We start from the raw sequence: 24,430 nt of genomic DNA on the forward strand, positions 1-24,430 counted from the left end.
GGCCACGTGCATGAGGCTATTCGGGGATGATGTTTCTTTTCTAGAACAAGACTAAGAAATCACTCAGTTCGCAGTGACCTCAATTGAACTGAGATTGTAGGTGGCTTTCCCATTGCACCATGTTTTCCATGCACACATAACCCAGTGGACTACTAGCTCTACCAACCATCAAGTATACTGCTTAGTCTCACTGCGGAACAATTCTCTCGGCAGACGGAGAAAATCCGGCTCTCTCCGCACTCCATCGAATCCACCACCACCAACAATCAACATCATCGTCCATTGTGACACGGGTTCCCAGACCCCCCGTTGCAGGAGATGAGCAATGCGTTGGGCGTAGCCTGGCGCATACCATGCGCGGGGCTCCGTGCCTCGAGCTGGCTTGCCCCATCAACATCAACATCACCTCTCCGCTCCTCCGCTTCTCTTCGTCTCTCCACCTCTACAGCCACCCTCCCATGGCAACCCGATAGCATCGCCAGGCGCCTTTTAAGCTCCTGGTCAAGCCAATCCTCATCCCTCTCTAGACAACCAACCACTCCCTCCTCATCCCTCATTCCCATCCGCTCCCTCCACAGTACCCACCCTCTCCGCGCCAACCACCCAACATCTCCAGATCAATCCCAAGAACAAGGCGCCCATCCCCGCTCAACACCCTTCACGACCACCGAACTCAAAACTATCTTCGGCCCACGTACCAAACTTCCCCCAGCCCTTGCGAACCGCGTCCTCGCCGTCCTCCACGGCCGCCGTCTCCTCGGCACCCTGGACCTAAACCTCCCCGCTGATATCGTCCGCTCCGTGCACCCGCGCAGTCTCGAGCTAGCACTCAAGTACCTCCGCGCGAACTACCCGGTTGACGAAGATGCCGCGATCCTGGCCCGCGTGGAGCGCGAAATGGACGAGGAGGAAGCGAGAAATGTACAGCGGTACATGCCGCAGGGTGGTGAGTATGGCGCCGATGTGAATGGGGGCGCAAGTGCGTCACATAATCCGTCGGGAAAGAGTGTGTTGGAGGAAGTCCGGACGCAGAATGAAGCGTACTTGCTGGCCGAGCAGGAGAGGAAACGACAGGAGTGGTTGTCCCGCGGCATGCAGCATGATGAGAGGGTTAGGCGCTCATTGGAGAAGAATAGTCTTGCTCTGAGGGATGTGGATGAGAAGACTGCGCTGGAGATTGCGCCGAAAGGTACGCTTTAATGGTGGATTTGGTTTATTGTTGGTGACTGACAATCTCTTTTGCGTGCAGACCGACAACTTGCGGACCCTAAGCAGCGTCCTGTTCTCGCTTGGGTGCAGAAGAATTACATGGCTGCGGAGGACTTGGACTTTGATCTAAACAAGCTCACCCTGGTAGGTCCTTTCTGAATCATCTTGCATGTTATTTCCTTGGCTAATCCATAAACAGCGTCAACGGCTTCTCCCCTCACTTGCGTTCGTGCTCCTAACCCTGGGTCTCTGCTACGCCTACACAATGTATTACGAACCGCCCGCAACCTCCGACAGACTATGGCCCAATATTCCTCGCTCAGCTGCAACGGTCGGCACCATCATCGGTATCAATACTGCTATCTTCGCGCTCTGGTGGTTCCCTCCGTGCTGGAGACTCTTCAACCGTTACTTGATCAGCATTCCTGCCAACCCTAATCCTCCCGTGAGACTCCTCGGCAACATCTTCAGCCATCAGTACCCTAAACATCTGATCTCGAATATGCTGTTCCTATGGTTCATTGGAACGAAGTGTGAGTTTCTCTCTCATATCCTTGCTTTAATATTCTCAAACCCAAAACTGACCTGTGTGTGACTGCTCACAGTGCACGATGAAATCGGCCGCGGAGAGTTCCTATCTCTCTACATCGCCTCTGGAGTTGTCGGCTCGTTCGTCACCCTCACGGCTCACTGTCTCATGGCTCAATGGACTGTGAGCGCGCTCGGTGCCAGTGGTGCCCTCTCTGGCGTTGTGGCAGCTTACTGCACGTTGAATGCCAAGTACGTACCCCATCCTTTCCTCCTCTCATCTTGAATCTCAACTAATAACACCCTGCAGCGAAAACTTGCAATTCTTTTTCCTCCCGGAAGAATGGAAGAAGATGCTTTCCGTCCCTGGATGGACCATCATTACCACTATGGTTGCTCTGGAGTCAATCTCATTGGTCCGCCGACTACGGGGTCCTCATAAGCTCGATCACTGGGCCCATATGGGTGGCTACTTGACGGGTATTTCCTGGGCTTTGTGTCGGCCAAAGACGGAGCGGAAACATCCTGAGAGTGGGACTACTTGGTATCGCTGGCTGTCTTCGAAGAATTAGGACCTTGCCTGGTGTTGTTGGCTACGGATAACTGGTAGCTGTGTATTTATAGTTTCGCATTCTAGAAGGTTAGATTGTATGAATATCTTCTCTATCTAGGGGTTTGGGCCATGTCGTAAATCTGGGGACGCATTTATTTTCGGGATGTTGCCTGGTTCTTGCTCCTGTTTTCTCTGTATGTATACTATTCAAGGCAAGGACAGGAGTTAGATGGGCAAACACATCATACAGATAAAGGATACTCCGGTAACCACCTTCTTGAATCTTCATCCTCTCCTGCGCTAACGAGATATCTGGTTTCGTGGGATGTGTCAATGGGTATCTCTCTGGCATCATGGTACTTCCCGGCGCATCGCCACGACAATATGGTTAGAGCCACACATAGACTGCATATGGAACAAGTCGAGTGGAGATTGTCTGAAGTTATCAGCTTCTCACTGGCAAGTTTGTCTGTCTATAAATCAAACATACTTCCTTTCCCACGCGCGTACGCATGGCACGTCTCCTGTGCCGACGCGCACGTCCCACATATAATTTCAAGTTCATGCAGTTGCTATATCCATACTTGTATATGCAAGTTGTAGAACGCATCAGTATGTAGGGTCCTCTTCATTTTTCCTTCTTGAGGTGCCCTGGCGAAGACCCATTTCTCTCCAGTCACTGGCCTAGCCCAGCGTGTCAGTGAATGGCACCTCGCTCACGTCCCAAGTTCACTTCTCACAGAAGAACCTTTATCTGCTCAACATTATTCCTTCCTCAAGAGATCCTGATATTTCCAATCCACGCCGTTCTACATCATCTTCGTTGTCGCCTCGATTCACTGGTTCTCTTTCAATTTACATCTCCTCAACCCTCTCTTCCTCTACATTGATCCTTCACGGTCCGTTGCTTCAGCACACGCTCGTCCCTTTGCACCCGAGACACGGTTTACGCGTTGCTACTGCTTCGTGGTTATTGTATGAACAATCCTCGGGTGCTTTCAAATCCTGCCTGTTTTTGTCACCATGCCAGGCCAGGTCCTCGTAAGGTCCGAGGTCGAGCCCCTCTCCCTCATCCCAAAACTCGTGAAGAGCTGCAAAGGCGCTATATTGGATCCACAGGAGCTCGAAAATTTCACCTTTTCCCTTCAAGGATTGGAAGAATGCCATACCACTAATGAGGGGTTGGATCACGTTTCGAGAGTGGCCAAGGCAGCCCTAATTGAACCTCCCATGCATGATGTTGAGTGTTTCGAGACAACGTGGGCAACAGACTCCATTGCTTTCTCTGCCGAAGAAAGCGCTGATGTCGATGAACTCTCTGATGTCGACGAATGTCCGACAAGCGAACCCCCAGCGTATATTCTGACATGGTTTGGGTTGAACAAGATTGACTATCACTTGTACCTCGCTCACAATGAGAGAGGCATGGACGATAATACGAGACGCAACAGCATGTTTATGTTTGATGGCGATGAGTGCCGTCCTTGTCTTTACAGTCAGCTATCTGATCTGCAAACTTATTATCCAAACGGTGTCGGTAAAGATAAAGACCCTATTATGCTGATCAATTGCTTGCCTGTACGTGGTAATCCTGCTGTTCCCGCTGACAAGGCCTATATCTTGGGTTTTGATTTTGACAGCGGGAATCTCTTCGTCCGCCAATTTGCCTGGTTACCAGAATACTTCGACGACGTCTGGTGCGTCTGGAACGAGGGCTTTAACCGGTACGAAGTGCAAATAAAAGCCTTGCGTGATACCCTCAGGCAATGCATTGACGAATGTGAGCTGGATCCGGGCGTGGGTATTCTTAGCAAGGGCAAATACGTTGTGGACAACTGGGAGGGTGTGGGAGTCAGCGAAGATCCCGGCATGGAGCTGGTGATTGTCATCAACTTCTGTTTGTGGGTTGTGGATATGGCAGAGCCGATGATCTTGCCCTCTGTTCCTGGATCTGAGTCGCTCGTTGGAGATTTCCAGAGGTACGAGGAGGAGTGCCGCAGAATCTTGGCCTGCGCCTCAGCTAGATTCTGGAAGCGTGTCCAGAAAGGCTATACGGAAGAGCAAGAAAGATGCGAGAAAGCCAGGAGCCGCTACATCGATGACTTGATGACCCTTCACGTGCCTGAAGCACATGAGATTGAGAACGTCAAAAGATGTGCGCCCAGTCTGGATACTGCCAGCAAGCTTCGCCAGCAGTATCAAGATGGGCGAAGGGAATGTCACGAGCAAGGCTTGCAGGACGTGTTTACCCTTCCAAAGAATGCCAGTTTCTCCAAGTCTCCTGAATCTACTTTCAGAGATATAGTTGAGAGATCGAAACAGGCATTGGCGTCAAGCATGCTGTCCTCTCCTCCTAAGGCTCCGCAGGCTAACTCACGTCGCTTCGCTCAGGCTCAATCGCATAGTGACTGGATTGCTACAGCATCGGGGCATAGCACTTCCTCAAGTGAAGAGGATAGCTTCTCTGACGCCTCTGAGTCACGCAAATCACCCGTTCCAGTGTTATTGAGGCGGATGTCTGACCTTTCGCAGGCACATCCAGAACTTGACAATGTCAGTATTCGCGAACAGTTGGAGACGATTCTTTCCGAGATGAAACTGACTACGGGGTAAGGCCCTGTGGAGAAAGGGGATGCAGCTCAGGCTTATGGCCTGGGGAAAAGGAAGTTGGAGTTTGCATGCTGGTAAAGGACAATATCCCCAGTCCAGATCTTGATTAACATGATGGATTTAAATGCATGGCGCTCTGTGGAGTGCGTTGGAAGTGAAGCACTCTGGATGTTTTGAGTCCGGAGCTGGTCTAAATGCGGATGTTTGGAGTCACTTTGAGGATGATCATCTGGTGGACCATTCTAGCGTTCTGTTGGAGTTTATGGCCGTTTCTTTGTATCCTTTGAGGTTGGTTGATGGATAATCAGTTCTCCTTCATCCTTGCGCAGGTTGGAGATGTCTGTACCTCTTTCTTAATAAGCTCTATCACATGCAAGCCTTACATCTGCGCCCTCATGCCATTGTAGTAAGACGTGGACCTTTTCATCATATCATAATTGACTGGGATTAAGTGTCTCTTAATTTCATCAATATCAAGATCTCCAGTTGAAGCCACAGACTGCGAGGAGGCTGGGTGATCTTCGGGACTCCTAAGGCAAAGATGCTAATTAGTGTAGCAGTAATGATAGTATGAGCAACATATACAGCAGCTTCCGTTTCATTGGTACTAAATCTACGAAGAATTCCACGAGAGCGGGACAGACGATACACAGCATCACGTGGGTGCATATACTTCAATCGCCTGCATCAGGAAGGCACGGCACTGACTATTTTCATGCATAAAGCATCTACTTCGGTTACTTACTTCTCGACAAGACATCTGTCATTCCTCTGGGCAGACATCATCCTTAGTTCCCTAGATAGTGCTTGATGTTGATAACCACTAATTAGTCATTGTATGTCACATAAAGTAGCCATAGCAGAATAGCCATGTGCAGGAATTGGATGAGACACAGACATACATGTCCTGTAATGAAACAAACACGTTGGAACTGAACTGAATCATTACGATCCACCGCCAAGTATTCTCAGCTAGGCAGCCACAGCGATGCTGCACCGCCGCCTACCAATCGGGGTTAGCCGCAAAGGCAGGTGTGGCTTGAGAGTGGCTCTGCAGTGGGACAGCCGGCCATGGATCGCCCCACCGGGTTTGCCGGCAGGAGGCCATTGGCCCAGGTGGGAAGGTTAAGCGCCCCGCTATCTCTGGGCAGTCATCACCAGCTCTTCGCTCCTGTCCAATCAATTGACAGCTCATAAGATGAGCCAAGGAAACAAACGATCAGCGGTAATCCTGGACGCGATTTGGGAATTATCATTTTCAGGGAGAATCGTGTACATCGTGTACTTACCGTGTACCATTTAGCCGACATCCATGGTAGTGCCTGACCCAGCTTCGTAAGGTATCTAACTCCTTCTCCTCCCTAATGGGGCCCTATAGTTGGATACTTTCGTACTTACTATACAGAGTACATCCCTACCCGGTCTTGGTCGCAGAGCCAAGCTGACCCCCTGAGAACTGCTGCCAAGATCGCTAATCTGTCGGAGAATTGGGGGTCCGCGCAGTCTGCAAAGGAGTCCGCATTAGAAATCTTCCCTTTATGAAGAGTCCACGGTGATTGGAGGATTGAGATCTACTGTGCATTTCAATTTTTGGCGAGAGTCCCTGAGGGCACAAGTGCCACTAAGTACTTACCTACCTACTAAATACTACTAGATTGATAGGTACCCGTCACTAATAGTCCGCCCCCGTGTAACTTCACCCTGCACACTCTCGAGGTACATGCAGGCAAAGCAAAACAGCCTTGTGCCCGTCCTTCCCTTTCATTCATCCCACCCACCCTCCTCTCTCTCTCGCTTTCTCTCTCTCTCTTTCCGTCATTCTCTCTCGGTCTTCCCTTCTCAGCCCTGCAGCCCTACTGGGTAACTCCGCTGCCATCCCCTCCCTTCTACTTTGGACCTGTACCCGATTCCATTCCGGTTGTCGTGCGACCGTCGCTTGACTCGCTTCCATATTCTTGGAGCCTGCCATACGAGGTCTTAATTATTCCCTCTCTCTCTCTCTCTCACTCTCTCTCTCTCTTACGCTTGGTCCCTCACCTAGCTGCATCTTATATTTTCGGAAAGTCAGCTGGCAGTTCCTCGGCCTTACGAAAACAAGCATTGGCTGTATTCTGTCGTTCCTTCCTTAACTTGACTTTCGGGCTCACTCCTTCCTTCCCCTTCCAAACAATCTCTCTCAACCCGCGCCCTGCCCTTCCTTCCTTCCTTATTCATTCTTGTCCTCTTGGCTGTTTTCTTGATACCCTGTGCCTGTCTTTTTTTCTTTTCTCTTTCCTGCTTTGCAATAATTACTACCACTTCCATATCGTCTGCCATTTCCTGTTCTGCTCCGTTTCCGATAATTCCGGTAATTTTGGTATTCTACATATACTCCAACTTCAACCTCTACTTCTACTTCGACTACTACTGCCAACACTAATCGAATCCTCCCGGCATGGCTCTTCCCGGTAAGCTGCCGTCTTGCAACCCCTTGACGCTTCAATCCAGGCTTCATTGCCCACGGTACTCGGGATCTTGTAGCTGACATCATCAGACCATGCCCCTGTCGCGACCATGAATGGCCATGCGTCCGACCTCAATGCCCAGGTGGACGTAATCTGCGGCCCTCTGATCAATTTTAAGAATATGGTTGTCAATCCATCTTCGTCCACTTGGCGTGGGAGCGTCTTGATCGTTACCAAGCCGGGTCAGAGCCAGCCACGGCTGCTTTTACGCCAGGTCGGCCCCATTGGAGCCAGCTACGCCGGCAATGGTGCTCGAGCAGGCGACTCCGCGGTGACCGTGCATGGTGTCCGTCTGTATGAAGATCCCCAGAAAGCATTCTGGCGTTTCTCCCTCTCGTTCGCTCTGGAATCATATGAAGCGCGCTGGGAATACGCGATTCCAGGGTTCACATATGTAGAGGGCGACAAAGCACCTCCGTCATGGGACTTTGTGGTTCCTTCTGTAAACCAGTCAATGCGTATGATGTTCCATTCGTGTAACGGCTTCTCGGTCGGCACGGACATGAACGCATGGGTTGGGCCTAACCTCTGGAATGATGTCTTGCGCGTGCACGCCCAGAAACCCTTCCACGTCATGATCGGGGGTGGCGATCAACTCTACAACGATGGCATCCGTGTGGATGGACCGCTTAAGGAATGGACTTCCATCTCCAATCCTCATACAAGACGTGCCCACAACTTCGACAACAGCCTGCGTGCCAGGTGTGACGAATACTACTACGCAAACTATGTCCGATGGTACTCTACCCAGCCATTCAAGGGTGCCAACGGGCGGATTCCCCAAATCAACATCTGGGACGACCATGATATCATTGACGGCTTCGGCTCGTACACTGACCATTTCATGCGCTGCTCCGTCTTTCGAGGTATTGGTGGTGTTGCCTTCAAGTATTACTGCCTCTTCCAGCATCACATCGCCCCGCCAAAGTCGACCTACACCACCGACGCCCCTCAAACAATGCACGCCGTCAACGGCACCGCCGGCGCGGATCCGCGACAGCTGGAGAACACTTTTGTCCTGGACGAACAGCAGGAAGATGACAGCTGGATCATCGGTAAGCGTCCAGGACCTTACGTGGAGGAAAGGAGCAGGAACCTGTACATGCGTCTCGGCAAGCGGATTGCCTTCATTGGCGTTGATGCGCGCACCGAGCGCACTCGTCACCAGGTGAACTACCCAGACACGTATGACCTTATCTTCTCTCGGCTCCAGAGCGAAGTGGCGGCGGCCAACGGAGATATCAAACACCTGGTCGTGCTTCTGGGTGTCCCGATTGCGTATCCCCGCCTTGCATGGCTGGAGAACATCTTGAGTTCGCCCATTATTGCCCCGATTCGTCTGCTGAACAAGCGGTTTGGTTTCGCAGGAGGTCTGTTCAACCAGTTTGATGGCCAGGTGGATTTGTTGGATGACCTAGACGATCATTACACGGCCCGCCAACACAAGAAAGAACGGCGGGTCTTCATCCAGCGTCTGCAGGACTTTGCCAAGGCCCATTCAGTACGTGTGACGATTCTGGGTGGTGATGTGCACTTGGCGGCCATCGGAAGATTCTATTCGAATCCCAGTCTTCGCATTCACAGTGAGAATGATCCGCGGTACATGGTCAATGTCATTAGCAGTGCGATCACCAATAAGCCTCCGCCGAAGGCCGTCGCAAATCTCCTCGCGCGGCGGAACAAGCTCCATCACATGGATTCGTCTACCGACGAGACGCTGATGGACTTCTTTGACCGCCAGCCCGGTGGGCAGGAGAAGAGTGCCTCCTGGAATAAGGTGACGATGCCATCGCGAAACTATGCCTGTATCACGGAGATTGAGACGCCCGCATCTAATGGCAATGCCGCCGCGGCTCAGGACGAAATTACTTCGTTTCCCCTTCCCATGGACGGGCACTCTCCCCTCCACAAGGGCGAGAAGAACGCCGGCTCGAGTCACCCTGCCGCCGATGGGTTCAGTAGCAGCAGCGAGATGTGGGGAGGTCTGGACGTGGCCATCCGGGTGGAGATCAACCCCCAAGATCGGGAGGCAACAACTGATGGCTATGCCTTCAGCAGTAAGTTCCATGTATGCAGCTTCTTTGGCCTTCATTCACTGACTCGCGGCATAGTTCCCGCTTTGGCTTATGTGCCATCCGAAGCTGACTCTCGGCCCAATTCCCGCGCTCGCTCCCTGCGCCCTCGATCCCTTCGTCCGCCATCTCGCCAGTCAGCGCGTCGTCCCCAAAGCGCAGACTAATGGTGGACAGACCGCCGATTGTGACAGCTGTCTATATCCGTGCCGTCCGTTCGGTGCATGAATATCAGGTGAGGTTCAGTCCACGTTAGTTGCTTTGAATGCAGGTACCATTTTCTGGTCATGTAGGATATATCCATTTGCGTGTCATATACTTTTTCTGTTATTTGAATACCTAATGCAGTTGTCGTATTCATTGTTCTGAATGATCGATGCTTCTTCTTCTTTTCTTTAAGCTCCCAGGCAACCATCCACGATTCATATTTGTCAAACTTATCGTTGGCTTTTCAACTTGGCAGAGTGCTTAGTGTTCTCACCGATTCCATGTACATTGTTATAGGATCGGGCATGCTGCGAATAGCACGGTCATACTCCGGTTGGAAGATCGACATGGCTGGAACCGCATCCTTCTGATGTATGTACGGAAGTGCGTTGAACAAAGCGGGTAATGCGACAATGATGTATCTCCAAGGTTACACTCGAACAGCTACACGTGTTCTTCATCATAGAGTATAATTGGAATTGGTGGCGCCACTGAGAGTGACCGCAGACTCTGTCTCCAAATGTGCGACTTGTCACATCTGTCCAAGTCCGCACATTTGGGCCACCACCCCCAGCAGCCCTGCCAGCAACTATGTCTGCTGCCTTCTACGTATCGCATCCAGATTCAGTGTTGGCCTGGGGCCTGCATCGGTCAACCTACTCTGACTCGTATCTAATAGTCTTTCTGATATGCTTGCTCCGAGGCTGCGCGCCATGCTGACGCATGTCTCGGTCGCCATGCAAGGGCGCTCAGCCAGAGTGCAGCAACATGATTATTACCGCTTCCCACCAGTAACTTTCTAATCTCAACAAGAGGTCCATATAGTTATTGCCTGTTGTGTTACATAAGACAATGTCACCTCCTATTCAGGCCTGCAAGGGCGTGTGACCGATTCCGGGCTGTTCGTCCAGGGGCAGCGGGCACGAGCATGTATATCCCACAAACACTTACCACATCGTTTAGCTCGGTCATTGTATCCAACCACCTGAGTTGATTCTTGCGATGGATGCGACCAGAAATGTCGAACTGGCGGGGCCTGGCAGCCATGGGCAAAACAAAGTCGCACAGATATCCCAACTGGGAGAGAAACACGAGCAGGAGGGTCTCGAAGCATCGAGGTACAAGCCGCAATTGCGTCGTAACCGCTCGGTCTTCACTCTTCTTTTCCAGACATTAGCCATTGCGGCGATCCCCTTTGGAGAAGGAGGGCCTCTCCTCGATGCCATCTATGGCGGTGGCCCATTGTCCGTCTTCGTCGGCTGGATCGTCGTTTGCCTCTTATGCGAGTGTATCGCCCTCTCGCTTGCTGAGCTCGCGTCTCGATATCCCACCTCAGCTGGGCCCTACTACTGGTCCTACCGGGTTGCAGGACGCTCCAAAGCAGCTGTATCCTTCGTTACCTGTTGGGTCTGGCTGATTGGCAACTGGACCATCACTCTATCGGTCAACTTCGGGTTGGCATCGATAGTCTCGGCCTCGATCTCAATGTTCCATCCAGAATGGACAATTACTAGCTGGCAACTTCTGCTGATCTTATACGCCGTCTTGTTGGGAGCATTCTTCATCTGTACATTCGGTAACCGGTATCTACCTCAGGTGGACATGATCAGCGCAGCCTGGACGGTGCTGACAATTCTCGTCATCCTCATTGCGCTCTCTGTCAAGGCGGGTGCCGGCAGGCATAGTGCTGCCTACGCATTGGGTCACTACGACTCCAGCTTGTCGGGATGGTCGGGCTTCTCCTTCTTCATCGGGCTTCTCGCGCCTGCATACACGTTCTGTGCCATCGGCATGGTTTCCTCCATGGCAGAAGAATGCAACAAGCCAGCCGTGGAGGTACCATGGGCCCTCAGTCTCTGTGTCCCTGTGGGGGGTATAGCAGGTCTATTCTTCGTCCTTCCCATCTGCTTCACTCTCCCTCCTCTGGAAGATATAATCAATGCCCCTGTTGGCCAAGCTCTGCCATATATTTTCCATGTAGTCATGGACAGTCCCGGCGGCGGCCTTGGCCTCACTGTGCTTGTTTTAGTAGTCAATTTCTGCGCTAGCATCAGCATTACCGTCTGTGCTTCACGAGCCAGTTGGGCGATCGCTCGAGACGACGCTATCCCCCTCTCGCGACTATGGGCGCGTGTACACCCGGGCCTTGGCGTACCTGTCTGGTCCTTGACCTTTGGTACCATCATTCAGATGCTTCTAGGGCTCATTAACCTTGGCAGCAGCAGCGCCTTCACTGCCTTTGTCTCTGCGGGCGTCATTGCACTAGCAGCCTCGTACGCCATTCCCATTGCACTGAGCCTTCTGAACGGCCGTCGCGAGGTATCCCAAGCTCCATGGACCTGCGGTCCCATCCTTGGGCCAATCGTCAACGTCATCGCCTTGTGTTGGATTGCGTTCGAGTTGGTTATTTTTAGTATGCCAACCTCGTTGCCAGCCACTCGCGTTTCCATGAATTACGGCTCTGTTGTCGTTGTAGGGTTCATGGCTATCTCGGCATTCTGGTACGCTGTGTATGCGCGGAAATGTATGTCTCCTCCATTCCACTCCATACCACATGATTTTCTAGATAGTAGCTAACCATATAATAGCTTTCAAGGGTCCGCTGGCATCAATTGAGATGATGTGACTTTATGTTGATTCTAATGTCAGGTAACGAAATGTTTACGATTTCGGTATTTCTCAACGGTAGTCACGGTGTTTGCTCTGCTTCACGTCTTTACCAAAAGTACCCGATACTCTGAGTATATCTGATCCGTATAATTTAAGTCTGTCCCACACATGTATATGCGAAACCCTAACGCGAGGCGAATCCGATTCCATTCTGAATTCTAAAGCTTTGATATCAGCGTAGATTTAGTCTCCCGACTAGGCCGAATCGTAACTGGAAAATTAGCTTTTCGGGAAACCGCGGCATAATAGAGGGCCATTGTAGACCGCACATTAGTATTCGGGGGGTGAATATATCACCAGGTAGTGATTGTTATCATAAAATTCGTAGCTACTTTAGGTATTAGTATTGTGCCAGTTTCAACGTGATAGTTCTTCTGTTGGGTGTACATGAACAGATACTATATATATCCGCATGATGCGGTAGGGACAGCTCAAGTGAGGCTCAGAGAACAGACGAACACTACTGCATGACTAGTATCTGAATTTCGGCTAGTACAAAATAGTGCATGCTTCAATACTATGATGTACATCAATAACATGATTATTTTATTCTGCACTACGGAAAAGTAGGTTGAAAGGTCATGCAGTCAAGTTTTCAACTCCTTCCTTTCACCAATACAGTACCGATTACTGCTTATTCACAAGTAACAACTAATATGTACGTCTTTACTGCATCTTGCAGTACATCGTATTATTTAATATATATAATCCATGATAGCAGTAAGTAGTAGGTTGTGACCAGAGCAACGTGTGCGTGGATTGCCGCACAAGCATCAGGAAAGAGGGGATGATATGAAACGAACCCCCTAATAATTCGAATCGTCCTGACAATCCAAACTTCCAGAGAAATTTAGCATATCTCTACCGTAATCAATGCTATAGCCTCTACGGCGACGCGGGAGTCCCTCGTTGGGCATGCGACGCGGCGTGGATGGGGCGTTTTCGGATGGTTGTCGTCGACGCACAACCTGGTAGCCCTTGTCTATCTCGATTTCGATGACGCAGCGGACTTTTAATGCGCTGACGGCGGGCCAGACGCCTCGCTCTCCTTTGAGAGACCAGTATGCTAGACGGTCTTTGCTTGGGTTCTGGAAGAGCTTGGGGAGGTCCAGGAGGGAGACGTCGGGGACGAGGGTAAGATGGGGCCCAGGGATGGTCTCCTCGATGAGGAGCCGTGCAAGAGTTGCAGGAAGGAGGCCCATGTAGTCTAGTTGTCCGAGGCGGTGGTGAAGCTCGGCAGTAAAGAGACGCATTAGAGCTTGGGTGACGCTCCATTGGTCGGTTGGGCGACGGTCCAGTAGGTTCGAGTCCGAGCGTAAGAAAGGGATTAGGTATGGTCGGGCCTGCGACACGATGAAATGGTTGACATTGAATAGCTCGGCGATCCGGGCTAGCGGTGATTCTTCCTCTTTGTAGTGACCTTGACGCCAGGATTGATAAAATGTTGCGTCCCGAGAATGCGGCCAAGGTACAATCGAGCCTGTTTCGTCTTTACAGAATATTGTGACTGGCTGGTAAAGTGAGTTGTTGGATGCATTGGAAGCTACAGCAGCGGACCAGATCAACTGCAAGAGTAGTTAGATCACAGACGGTTCATTGATTGGGAGGAGCATGTGTGTTTCTCCACGTACCACATTCGGTGCAGTCAGGTAGTTCAGTAAGTTCGGGGTAGCGTTTCTATTTGATGTGGCAACAGTGATGTTGAGTATGCGCTTGGACCGGGCATATGCTTCTTCGAAAGTGAGGTCGCCGAGATTGGCGCGAACGCATTCCTCTAGCACCTCTGCATCAAGGAAGTAGCCTTTCTGAATGAATCGATTGACTCGCCGCAATAGTGTCCCCAGCCAACTGTCCCCGAGATTAGAAGGCAACCACCAACTCTCTTCTTCAGGCCTTTTCATCCGTCGTCTACGATCGAAGGCGCTCAGATCGATGGCGCCGCTGTCAAGAAAGGTGAGCAGCTCATCTTCGCTATGGATACCCACCAATGCTGCAATGAGCGCCCCCATCCCTGTCCCGGTGATGATCCTGGGCAGGAGGCCACGCAAATGGAGAGCCTTCACTACCCCGAGGTGGCAGAGTCCAAACATTGAACCGCCTTGTAACAGTAGGGTTGTTCTCCCAAAGGCTTGCCGAGTATCGTGCAAAAGTTCAAGCTTTGCTTGCGACGAGAACCCGCTGTCGTGAATCGGGGCAGTTTGAAGAGCCGTGACCTGTTGAATCGAGAGGGCAACTTGCGTAATATAGTCATCTATGAGTAGCTTGGTGCCGGCGTAGGCATGCAAAAACATCTTGGGAGAGGTAATGTTGCCCAGATTCCGAAGCAACCCGGAGCGAAGCAGGTTCGCTAAGGTCAGGATATCCTCATCCTCGCGAGCGCTCATAAGAGCCTCCAATCGACCCAGGATCAGTCGGTAGTCGTAATGCCGGCTTGTGGGATTCTGACGCCTAAACCGAGTGGTCAGATAAGAACAGGACTTTCGGGGTCTGTTTTGGATGTCGCAGCAGGGTTCGGCAAGAAGTGAATCTGCTCACCAGAGGTCCATGCTCAAGAGCTCGTCAAGCTCGAAAGCAGCCTCTTCCCATTCCTCAAAGGTGGACGCTGTCCTCAGAACATGTTGCAGTCGCTTCCGAGGAGACTTGGATCTCCACCAGGACAGTAATCGCTTAAGATGGAAAGCTGCGTTAGCTACCTGCCCAGCACCAACTAGCTCGTAGCTTTCATCCACGGCAGGCCGGGACTGCAGGGGACAACGTACTTCTTTCCAGAAGAAGGCAACGTCGAGTATCATGTTTAGAACAGCGACGAATAGTCCGCAGATGGTCGTCCAGGACCCCATTGCGACTGGAAAGAAACCGGGCTTTTTACTCTGCGGGGAATCAAAAACAGCGTTGGCACATGGCGAGGGGAAGCGACATTCACATGCTTGATGCGGTCAGCAGGGTCTGGACAAGCAGGAAAGCTACCAAGCATGTGCGGAGAGAGGAGAATGTCCCAAAACAAGCCTGGAATGACAAGGAAGTAATGCGCATGAAATAGATAACCTCATGGGTAGAATGAGAGGAGAGGGAGGAGAAAAGCGATGGGGGAAAGGCAGGCTGGAGAACAATGAAGAGGATGATGACATACAAGATGGGAATAGTCCAAAGAGCCTCCCCGCCAACTGCATTGGCATGCTGCTACTTGGACTATTCCGATCATTCTACTACGCAGCAAATCCATTCGCAGGGAATACGACTTAAAAAGTCGATGAACAAAAAAGAGGATATTTGGATTGCTCAGTAAAAGCCGACCGGTATTTTTTTGTCTACACACCACGCACACACACTCTCTCCCAACGGAGGTACAAGGAGTCATCCCGATCCGTAGACACGTCAAGGGGCATTTGAATTCCATGATTTTGGTTTTAAATTCCGCGTTGCTTCCCTATGCAAGTAGGCGAAAAAAAGAGATTCTCCAGGCATCCGTCACTACCCACCAAGGCGGACAACCACCGTTTACTCCTCGACAATGTTACCACGCTCCGACACGTACAGACCGTCAAGGAACTGTGCAAAATCATTCATGTCAGTAACGGTTTCGATATTTTCTCTCATGAGAAATCAAAGGGAGGCGGCATTCTTCTTACCTTACGGATATCCTTGTTGCGGACACGGCAGATCTGCTGGATGTCGGCAGCACTCTGGGAGACACCCTCCAGGGAGTTACCGGAGAGGACAAGCTCATCCTTGACGTTGGGAGAGGTGATGACCTCAACGCCAGGCTGGGCGGTCACACGGCGGACGTACTTCTCACCCAAGAAGTTTCTGTAAAACGCAATACCCATCAGCAAAATGTCTCCTCCCAATAACATGATAATTGACCAAGCACTGGTAGGTAGAAGCCAGAACCCAACCGGGAAAAGGAAAGAGAATAATCCTTTGGTTTGATCCCGGCTCATCCCCCAGTCTTCGATGCGTGTGCGAGTGAATTGATTTCGGCATACCTGATCTCAACGTCGTGCAGACCGGTCTCGGGGTTCTTCTCAATGTTGACGTTGATGGGAAAGTGAGCGTAGACGTAGCGCATCTTGTACTTGAAGCCCTTGGTGACACCGATGATCAGGTTGTTGATGAGGGTACGGACGGTACGAAGGGAAGCCATTCCCTTGCGGACACCGTGGTGCATCTCAATGGAGATGACATTCTTCTCGGGGCGGCCGAAGGTGACGGCAATGTGGGAGAGGTCCTTGACGAGCTTGCCTGTAAGAAGGGGAAAAAAGGACCCATGTTAGTGTCGCTGAATACAGGCGGGTGCGGCACATAGCTCGAGCCGTAGGTCACAACACGCCACGAGGAACAAAATGGTTGATATTGTCCCAAATGGCCGGGTCGTGGTGGATTGTTGGAAAATTTGCATACCTCGGGGTCCCTCAACGGTCACAATGCGCGAGCGAATGTGAACCTTCACTGTAGGAGGAAATTCGAATCAGTCCCATGTCCTTTTCTATCATATCACGCAAAATTCAATCGCAAGAATAGATCGCGGGGACAGGCATTCAGTGTAGCATCTCTCTTCTTTTATTCTCTCCCCCTAGCGATTGCCGGTTGTATCTGGCGCAGCGCTATCCTCAACCTCCTAAAAGTCCCCCAGAATCCTCGATGCCATGCCTGTCCCTCCGGCCAGATCCTCCTCCGCGTCCACCCAGCGAACAGAGCGACAAAGATCGGGGAATAATCGAATGCTCACCATTCTCGGGGATGGGCAGCCGTTCCTCGGAGTAAATGTACCGCATCTTGACTGCGTGGGCTGTGGTGTGTCCGCGAGGGAATTGTCGATATCGTCGAGCGGTCGGTCGTCAAAAGGATCGAAATTCGACAAGGCAAACCGCAGTCGAGGAGTGGTGGAGCGAAAATCACGGGTTGTGCGTCGCTTACGGCCCAATCCGGATTAGTCCTCTTGTCCGCCTAGGGCTGCCCGGTTTGGGTATAGTCCCGACCCGTCTTTTGGTTTCACTGACCAGAAAATCATAAGCATAATAATAGTGATTTGTGAAAATTAAATTAATGAAAATAATAAGAAAATGAATAATTTTACTCGTCTCTATCTCTTATAACTAGTCCTACAGTCGTTCACTTGTCCTATACCCGGCCAAATGAGAAGTGCTCTCTGCCTTTGCTCAATGCGTGGGGGCCCACGCATTATGGGCAACTGGCATGTCTCCAGGCTATACTCACATACTACACAAGTCACTCAGAATTTCTCTCCCATGAAAGATCGTGATATCGATTATTACTTGTATACTAGGTATAGAAAGATCGCCTGTTTACCCCCTACTATGTACTAAGAATACATAAACCCTTCACCCGCTAGATAATTATTTCCCGTATAATGTTGTACAAGCCCTTGGTGCTTGGAGTCCAATCCAGTCCATTGGGATGCCAATGGAGGAGACCATGGTTTCAGTGCCTGGCCTGCTGGTTCAAAAAACAGAAACCCCATTGCTTCTGTCAATCCGGCCATACTAGTCTCTGCTGCCTTCCGAGTGGCTTCACTCTTTACGATGGACCTCCTGGACCCACTTACCCCCCATGCTTCTCAATGTTGAAGCCAATTCGTCCTTTTGGTCCAGAGCCGTCACATCATCCCCTCCTCCAATGCTTTTCCCGTTGACCAACACATTCGGGACAGTGCGACGCCCGGTATTCTCTCCCAGCAACGCCTGCAGCGGCCGACCCAACTCATGCTTATCCAGCTCCACCACGAAAGGTGCAGGAACAATTGAGTATTTGTCCAAGAGGATAGACTTCGCCTTGGCGCTGTATGGGCAGTAAGACTTAGAAAATACAATGACTGGAGAAAAGCAGCACATAGGTTAGCAAATGTTCCCAAACGCAAAAAGGGAAGGTCTCCCGTAGTAGCAAAGGAAACAGGAAAGAATCCGTACTTGGTGCCCGCTTTAATATGCCATTCAGCTCGGCCACCGCAGCCGCATGATCATCTGTCTCCGGCTTCTGTTCCTGCGGCTGTTCCGACGTCTCTTTCTCCGGATCGTTTCGGTTCTTGGGTACTGTCATCTTGGTTCTGCCCGCGATCGGGATCTCTTCTACATCGTCCGCGTCATTGTTGTTGGCCTTGGGGATGGCCGGTTCTTCCTTATCGTTGTCCATGGCAGGCTTCGTCTCTTCCTTGCTGGGATTCTGTTTGGGCTCGTCCTTGTGTGGCGGGATGTTGGCTGCGGTTCCCGCTTCCTTTGCCTGCTTTTGAGCCTCCATCGCCGCCACGGTTGATCGGTAGAATTGTTGATTCTGAACACTCCGGGCTTCACTCTATATGGGAAGTCATGCATCGCATCAGCCATTGTATCCTTGAACAATCGTATCATTACGATGTCATGGGGTATATTACCGAATAGTAGAAAGTCATGATGATTATGACCACCACGGCGATGGCCAAAAGCCGAATGCGCCGCTGCGAAAGCATCTTCGACAAAGGTGTGACACCACGTCCAAATCGGAACAAGGCAAGAAGAAACAGAAAGAAGGGGGTGACTCGGCGAGAAATATTGAAATCTCTCTCACGGTCGGAATACTGATTGCTATACGTCACAGGAATTCCGAGCCAATGGCAGCTATGCGCATGCGTTCGCGTGGTTTAAGAGTAGGCTGGTTGAGCCGACAGGTCATAGACGCAGCTCCAATTCCAAGAATAGCTGGACATTGGGCGAGGAGACAACCACGAAGCCTCTGCAAAGCTGGGGATATGGTGGCAAATAAGAATAATGAATATTGAGGATGGTATCTTCAAGGATAATACAATATATTAAACCCCCGAGACTAGCATGGAGGGGAAGTAGACGAGATGATGGGGGGAAATTTGGGGGGAGGTTTACTTTACGGGGGGGAGAAACAAGGCAAGGATTCCGATTCATGAGGAGAGGAAGTGGGGCAGAAACAAGCTGGTCGGGGTTGGCCCGCCCTTCATTTAGTTAGCCAGTCCTGTCAAGACCAACTAACTAGTAGTTACCTATCTATAGCTTAGATGACGTCTACATAGGTTCGCTAATTTACTCTTTCCCATCTCTTGCACGGACACAAACATTGATTATGCATTATATTAGCAGGTATCTCTATGTATGCTATGGTTGGGGTATGAAGCTAATAAAGGGATGGTATCATGATCCAAAGCACCAAAAACAAAGAAAAGAAAAAGAAAAAACAACAACAACAACAACAAGAACAAGGGCATCAAGTCTTGCTAGTGGCATGCACTAGCTAGACACATATGTGGAGGAACAACAGCCGTAGCAAAGCACCGCAGAACCTGCAGCGGTACGGCTGACCCATTCTAGACTCCATCCACTGAACGGGGATCTCCACCGGCTTCATCTTCCTCCTCTCTTTTTTACAAGCAACGGATTGCATGCACTGCATAACCTGCAGTTATCACGCTTGAACTGCAATGCCAGAGCGTGTTCCAACGGTAGCTCTGCGTTTACCTTGTACCACGATCATCCAATCTTCCCATTCCTTGGCAATCTCCATGAGCACATTGCCCATCACTGCCGCCGAGGCCATCAGCCCATGACCCTCTCCTTCCAGCACCCGAACCTCACACCGTCGCATCATTTGCCCCAGCCATCGGACATTGTCCACAGGGACACGGGTGTCACGGCTGCCATGGTGGATGACAACGTTGCGGGTGATATCCACATATCGGAAGCCAATGGGCTGACGACGTTCCAAGCAGACCAGCAAATCCACCGCCGGGTTTGCATTTGTAGTCGCTAGCTCCCATATCTTATGCGTAAGTCGGTTATCGTAATCGGTCTGGCGTTCCCGTTCTTGCGACGAGGCGAGTAAGGCCTGACTTGCTGTGGGGTCGGCCTTCGGATAACCCTCGGCAACGGAGAAATCAGAAGCCTTCAAACCCTCAAGGGCCTTCAGATCTGCCCCTTGCTGGGAGATCTTGGATGGGAGCCGTTGCGTCCCCTTGGCTTCGGCGCCGGTGGGACTGGAACTGTCCTTGAGCAGCGCTTTCCGTTTAGCCCGGCGCGGAGATTTGGGGAGGCTAGAGGTCAGGCTTGCACTGGTTGCAGTCATGAAGCTTGAATTGGCCACCTTGAGAATGGACGTCGGCAGGGCTCGGAGAATCCGCTGAGAATACGGGACAGCATTTGTGGGAACGGGAGCCTTTTGCGAGCCAATGCTAGACAGCTGAGAAGGTGGAATCCAGGGTGCTAACAAATGAATCCGGCCCCGGATATGCTGTGGGATCCGAAGCGCAGTAGCCAACGCGTAGATAGCACCCGCAGAGTGCGCCATAATTGAAAACTTGGTAACTTTGAGGTGGTTGCACACAATGGCAACATCATCTGGGATACGATCATCAGTGAGGACAAGGCAACAACCGAAATGGAAGATACTCACCAGGCCAACTGAGGGGAGTTCCCGCCTCGTCCACGTAGGGGCCGCTTTCCCCCACACCGGGGCGATCCAATGTAATGAGCCGCAGGCGCAACGATCGTGCCAGCTCATCGTAGAACGCCATCAGATACCTTGTGAGGCCCATGCCAAGACAGCAGAGTACCACATATCCCTTAGGGTCCCCAACCTCGGAGAACGCTATGGTACGGCCCGATGTGGGATGCGACACCTTCTGGGTAAGCTTTGGGGAAGATATGTAGTCGTAGACCGCAAGATCAATGGAATCGGCACTTGTGGGGCGTTCCTCCCCACTCGAGACACCAACAGGAGTAGCGGAACCGGACGGGGAGCGCTTATGGGTAAAAGCTGAGGTTGATTGTTCCAAAGGCCCTCTGTAGCGGGAAAGCTGGTCAAACCTGTCCAGAGACGGTGGCGGGTTACTGGTTGACTTCGAGGCCAGCGAGGAGCGGCTCTTGCCCGTCATGACTGCTGGGGCCGGCGCACTCTCGTCGAAGCCGCCATTCCTTTGGCGGTCGATCTGCCTAGGCTCCATCGTTTCGCTGCTGGCACTGGCATTCTGCGACTCCCGGGCAGATGTAACGGCGGGGGCAGGCTTAGAAGGCTTCTCCGGAGTATCATCTATTTCTAATTCGCTCTTGATCTTTTGCTGCTGATCTTTCAATTCTTGTATTCGCTTCGTTACCTGTTCGGCTTCGTTGCCCACGCCCGATATCGCACTGTCCACTTTCATCTCTCTGCTACTGGTTGAAGAGTACCGGCTATGGCGGGTGGATCTGCGGTGCTTTGGGCTGGAAGAAAAGCTATGGCGCAACGAGGACTCCCGAGCAGGAATAACACGTCCGCTGCCAATACCTCCTGGTGTACTCGGCGCACTATCGCGAGCGCTTTGCAACGAATGGCGTTCCTTACTAGAGGGTCTGCTGAATGTCGCTTCTCTGCTGGGCTCGGTGGCTGCACGCACTGGGCGTGTCTCCTCCACGACGTCAGCCATAGAACACAACGAACGTATACTAGCACGACTGCGCGGTATATTGTGTCGCAAACCGTCGTTGAAACTACACGTTTTGCGTAGCCGTTCGGTTTTCCTGTCCTTATCGCTGTAAAACTCTCGAGATGGCCTCTTGAGGAGGCCAAATTGATTTCTCAGGCTCTTTCTAGAGCCCGAAGATGCCACACTATTTGCTGTAGACACTCGGGGGCCTGGTTCCGTGGTGATGGTGCCAAAAGCAGTATCTTCATACGCTGCCTTAGATGACGTGTAAGAGCCCCTAGATGTCGGTCTTCCTGGAGACAAGGGCGGATCGAAAGTCGCTTTATGTTTGGGAGATGGAGGCGCCCGTGCCATGCGAATGATAGGAGGAGCCGCCGCATCATCTGGATGCAGAAAGGGAGTCTGCAACGCCTCCTCAGACGCTTGCCGCGTCCTGTTCCTCACTGAAAGGTCATGCTCGCTGGGTTGCCGTTGGTCAAGACAGGGAGATTGACCTGTGGGAATGTACACTGGCGCAGAAGGATTCGTCTCCGTATCGATGCGCGGGATGTTGTCGAAATGCGACTGGAGAGGCACTGAGATCGTTGAAAGCGACGAAATCAGAGAGGAGATGACTTCGGGAGACGCCGGGTCAACCGCTGTTGCTGACGGGTCACTGAGCTGCGTGCGCGAAGGGATGGACTTGTGATGTCGGGGAAGCGAAGGGGGGAGGTGAAAAGGGGCATCATCAGACTTTGACGCCAAAGGATCCTCGGCGCGATTCATGGTTGCCATTGACAGGGAATATGACGGTCTAGAAACGTTCCCCCGGGCCAGGATCAGGAGACAGTTACCGACGATATATGCGGTCGAGCGTAGTGCGCGCTTGCATGATCCAGTGAGAACGCAAGATAGCGTATGCAAGCTCGGTAGCTTAACGGCAAGAATCAATAGACTGCGGGCGCTTGGCGCATGTGCCACTTAGAATTCAGACTGGAAGATCCAGGGCGGCCCTATCGAGCCCCTGCGGTCTGCAAAAGCAAGCCCCCTTGCCGAACGGTGATTGTCTAGAAGCAACACCTTAACGAGGAGGGTGGGAGAGAGAGAGAGGGGGGGTGGGTTTGGAACTGCCGATCCGAGGGGGGGGCGACTGGAAGGTTGTTTTGGTTGGGAGTTAGTATAGCGCAATTGCGCGCGAAGAGAGAGGGAAGAGAAAAAGATTGGTGGCAAGGAGCGGCGGATAAGATAAAATATTATTTGCATTAAATCATAATAGGAAAAGGGGAAGAAGCTAAGTAGTAAGTGGAGGAAAAAGGAAGGACGGAGGTACGATCGATAAAAGGAAGCGTACGGAGTACCAAAAAAAGAAAAGTATCTAGTTTAGAGAATGGAGGGGCAAAAGGGAAAGCCAATGGATGGATGGATGGAAAGTGAAGAAGTTGAAGGAGAGGAAAGAAGGAGAGAAAAAGAGAGAAGAAGAGATCAATTCAATTGATTCCCCAAGCCACACACAGAAAGAAGCTGGCCATGAGGATAGATGCTTACTGCAATCTCTCCAAGCAGGACAGCTTCTTCTATCACCCTCACCTGATGATGGATGCTTCTGCGAGACGGCAGGCCAGGAACAAGGAGAGAGAGAGAGAGAGAGAGAGAGAAAAGATTAATTACTAGTGGACTCTCTCCAAAAGAAATTCAAGGGAGGATATCTGCCCTGTCATTTGCCTGACCGAGTCCCCGCCCGTGTTTTAGTGTCCCTGCAGGGCCTCCACTCCTCGATTCCAATTGAATGCGCCATTTCATCCTCCGCACAGTTCGCAGATCCAAATTTTATGGGTGTGTGTATACGAAAAGTATCTAGTCCAGCATTGGATAAATATGCCTGCTAGCCAGGGGTACATGACTGCCTCCTCAAGATTGGGATTAGCCTTTTGTTTCAAATTTCAGCATGGTAATTCTGTTGACTGGTTAGGATTTGACACTTGGATCTTTGTCACATAGGATATGATGATGTTTTTGTTGTTTAGTACTTGGTTGATGACGATAAATGTCCCACCTTGCTCACTTATACTTATCTGTGTTAGTTAACCCTTGGGTTAATTAGTATCTTGCTTTCGTTGTTAGCTTCATTTCTGTCCACGGAAGCGAATTCGCGAGAAGCTGGATGGAGAGGTTCCCGTCGTCCAATTCCCCACCGGACCACAGGCTGGCTGAGATCGAAATGAGGGTCGATGCTGGTTCTGGAGCCGGGACCTTGGAACGGAGATTTCCGTCCTCCTGAGTCCCCTACCATCATTTTTGGCTTGCAAACTGCACAGACGATCATCCATCCGGTAACGATATGCAAGGTCGTTAGACTACCACCACCCCCATGAGCTGGATCACGGACCTTATGCATTCGGGCTGCATTGTATTGCGTCATGGTATGGATGGCAAGCTTAAGGCAGAAAATTCTAACGTTCCATCGGAAGGGGGTCTAAGTAAGTTGTCAGCCATCTTGCAGTGTAACTACCCCAATGATGGACGATGGCTGGACTGACAAGCAGATTTTCGCACAATCATCCGCAAGGTCCAGCGGATCCACCAGAAAGACAGATGTTCGACATAAGGATCAACTCGAGGAGTCCAAGGTTTCATTCAAATGTGTCTGACTCGGATGCCAAATGCACAGATACTGTATTGA

The 24,430-nt window shown here is 51.2% G+C and overlaps 9 protein-coding genes across 9 annotated transcripts; 5 read left to right on the plus strand and 4 right to left on the minus strand.

The window, feature by feature from the left end:
- The first annotated feature begins 71 nt into the window (after positions 1-71).
- Positions 72-2,412, plus strand: BDQ94DRAFT_85642 (rhomboid protease PCP1). The gene is made up of 5 exons (XM_026776698.1): positions 72-1,189; positions 1,250-1,353; positions 1,409-1,742; positions 1,815-1,989; positions 2,048-2,412. Exons 1-5 carry the CDS (start codon positions 319-321, stop codon positions 2,307-2,309), a joined length of 1,746 nt encoding a protein of 581 aa, XP_026622431.1. The 5' UTR covers positions 72-318; the 3' UTR covers positions 2,310-2,412.
- Positions 2,413-3,117: 705 nt separating this feature from the next.
- On the plus strand, positions 3,118-4,903 carry BDQ94DRAFT_182395 (uncharacterized protein; the record flags this gene model as incomplete). The annotated part of the gene is made up of 1 exon (XM_026774137.1): positions 3,118-4,903. Exon 1 carries the CDS (start codon positions 3,314-3,316, stop codon positions 4,901-4,903), a length of 1,590 nt encoding a protein of 529 aa, XP_026622432.1. The 5' UTR covers positions 3,118-3,313.
- Positions 4,904-5,013: 110 nt separating this feature from the next.
- On the plus strand, positions 5,014-5,486 carry BDQ94DRAFT_150707 (uncharacterized protein). The gene is made up of 2 exons (XM_026767631.1): positions 5,014-5,181; positions 5,247-5,486. The coding sequence occupies exons 1-2, from the start codon at positions 5,095-5,097 to the stop codon at positions 5,349-5,351; spliced, it is 192 nt and encodes a 63-aa protein (XP_026622433.1). The 5' UTR covers positions 5,014-5,094; the 3' UTR covers positions 5,352-5,486.
- A 1,616-nt stretch (positions 5,487-7,102) lies between these two features.
- BDQ94DRAFT_85652 (uncharacterized protein) lies at positions 7,103-9,809 on the plus strand. Its single transcript, XM_026776699.1, has 3 exons — positions 7,103-7,347; positions 7,434-9,461; positions 9,516-9,809. The coding sequence occupies exons 1-3, from the start codon at positions 7,335-7,337 to the stop codon at positions 9,641-9,643; spliced, it is 2,169 nt and encodes a 722-aa protein (XP_026622434.1). The 5' UTR covers positions 7,103-7,334; the 3' UTR covers positions 9,644-9,809.
- A 465-nt stretch (positions 9,810-10,274) lies between these two features.
- BDQ94DRAFT_162117 (putative amino acid permease) lies at positions 10,275-12,309 on the plus strand (the record flags this gene model as incomplete). The annotated part of the gene is made up of 4 exons (XM_026769490.1): positions 10,275-10,333; positions 10,363-10,474; positions 10,647-12,207; positions 12,272-12,309. 4 exons carry the CDS (start codon positions 10,275-10,277, stop codon positions 12,307-12,309), a joined length of 1,770 nt encoding a protein of 589 aa, XP_026622435.1.
- Positions 12,310-13,159: 850 nt separating this feature from the next.
- Positions 13,160-15,480, minus strand: BDQ94DRAFT_182397 (triacylglycerol lipase family protein; the record flags this gene model as incomplete). Its single annotated transcript, XM_026774138.1, has 3 exons — positions 14,889-15,480; positions 13,985-14,801; positions 13,160-13,918 (listed from the first exon to the last, which is right to left on the minus strand). Exons 1-3 carry the CDS (start codon positions 15,191-15,193, stop codon positions 13,160-13,162), a joined length of 1,881 nt encoding a protein of 626 aa, XP_026622436.1. The 5' UTR covers positions 15,194-15,480.
- A 124-nt stretch (positions 15,481-15,604) lies between these two features.
- Positions 15,605-17,232, minus strand: BDQ94DRAFT_150713 (60S ribosomal protein uL6). The gene is made up of 5 exons (XM_026767632.1): positions 17,083-17,232; positions 16,755-16,802; positions 16,340-16,595; positions 15,983-16,160; positions 15,605-15,902 (listed from the first exon to the last, which is right to left on the minus strand). Exons 1-5 carry the CDS (start codon positions 17,126-17,128, stop codon positions 15,852-15,854), a joined length of 579 nt encoding a protein of 192 aa, XP_026622437.1. The 5' UTR covers positions 17,129-17,232; the 3' UTR covers positions 15,605-15,851.
- Positions 17,233-17,782: 550 nt separating this feature from the next.
- On the minus strand, positions 17,783-18,915 carry BDQ94DRAFT_85715 (glutaredoxin). Its single transcript, XM_026776700.1, has 3 exons — positions 18,742-18,915; positions 18,281-18,662; positions 17,783-18,186 (listed from the first exon to the last, which is right to left on the minus strand). The coding sequence occupies exons 1-3, from the start codon at positions 18,814-18,816 to the stop codon at positions 17,885-17,887; spliced, it is 759 nt and encodes a 252-aa protein (XP_026622438.1). The 5' UTR covers positions 18,817-18,915; the 3' UTR covers positions 17,783-17,884.
- Positions 18,916-19,431: 516 nt separating this feature from the next.
- On the minus strand, positions 19,432-22,545 carry BDQ94DRAFT_182407 (alpha/beta-hydrolase; the record flags this gene model as incomplete). The annotated part of the gene is made up of 2 exons (XM_026774139.1): positions 19,432-20,707; positions 20,763-22,545. The coding sequence occupies 2 exons, from the start codon at positions 22,543-22,545 to the stop codon at positions 19,779-19,781; spliced, it is 2,712 nt and encodes a 903-aa protein (XP_026622439.1). The 3' UTR covers positions 19,432-19,778.
- Between the last annotated feature and the right edge of the window lie 1,885 nt (positions 22,546-24,430).

Source organism: Aspergillus welwitschiae (genome assembly GCF_003344945.1).
Source record: "Aspergillus welwitschiae strain CBS 139.54b unplaced genomic scaffold BDQ94scaffold_37, whole genome shotgun sequence".
Classification (NCBI taxonomy): Eukaryota; Fungi; Ascomycota; class Eurotiomycetes; order Eurotiales; family Aspergillaceae; genus Aspergillus; species Aspergillus welwitschiae.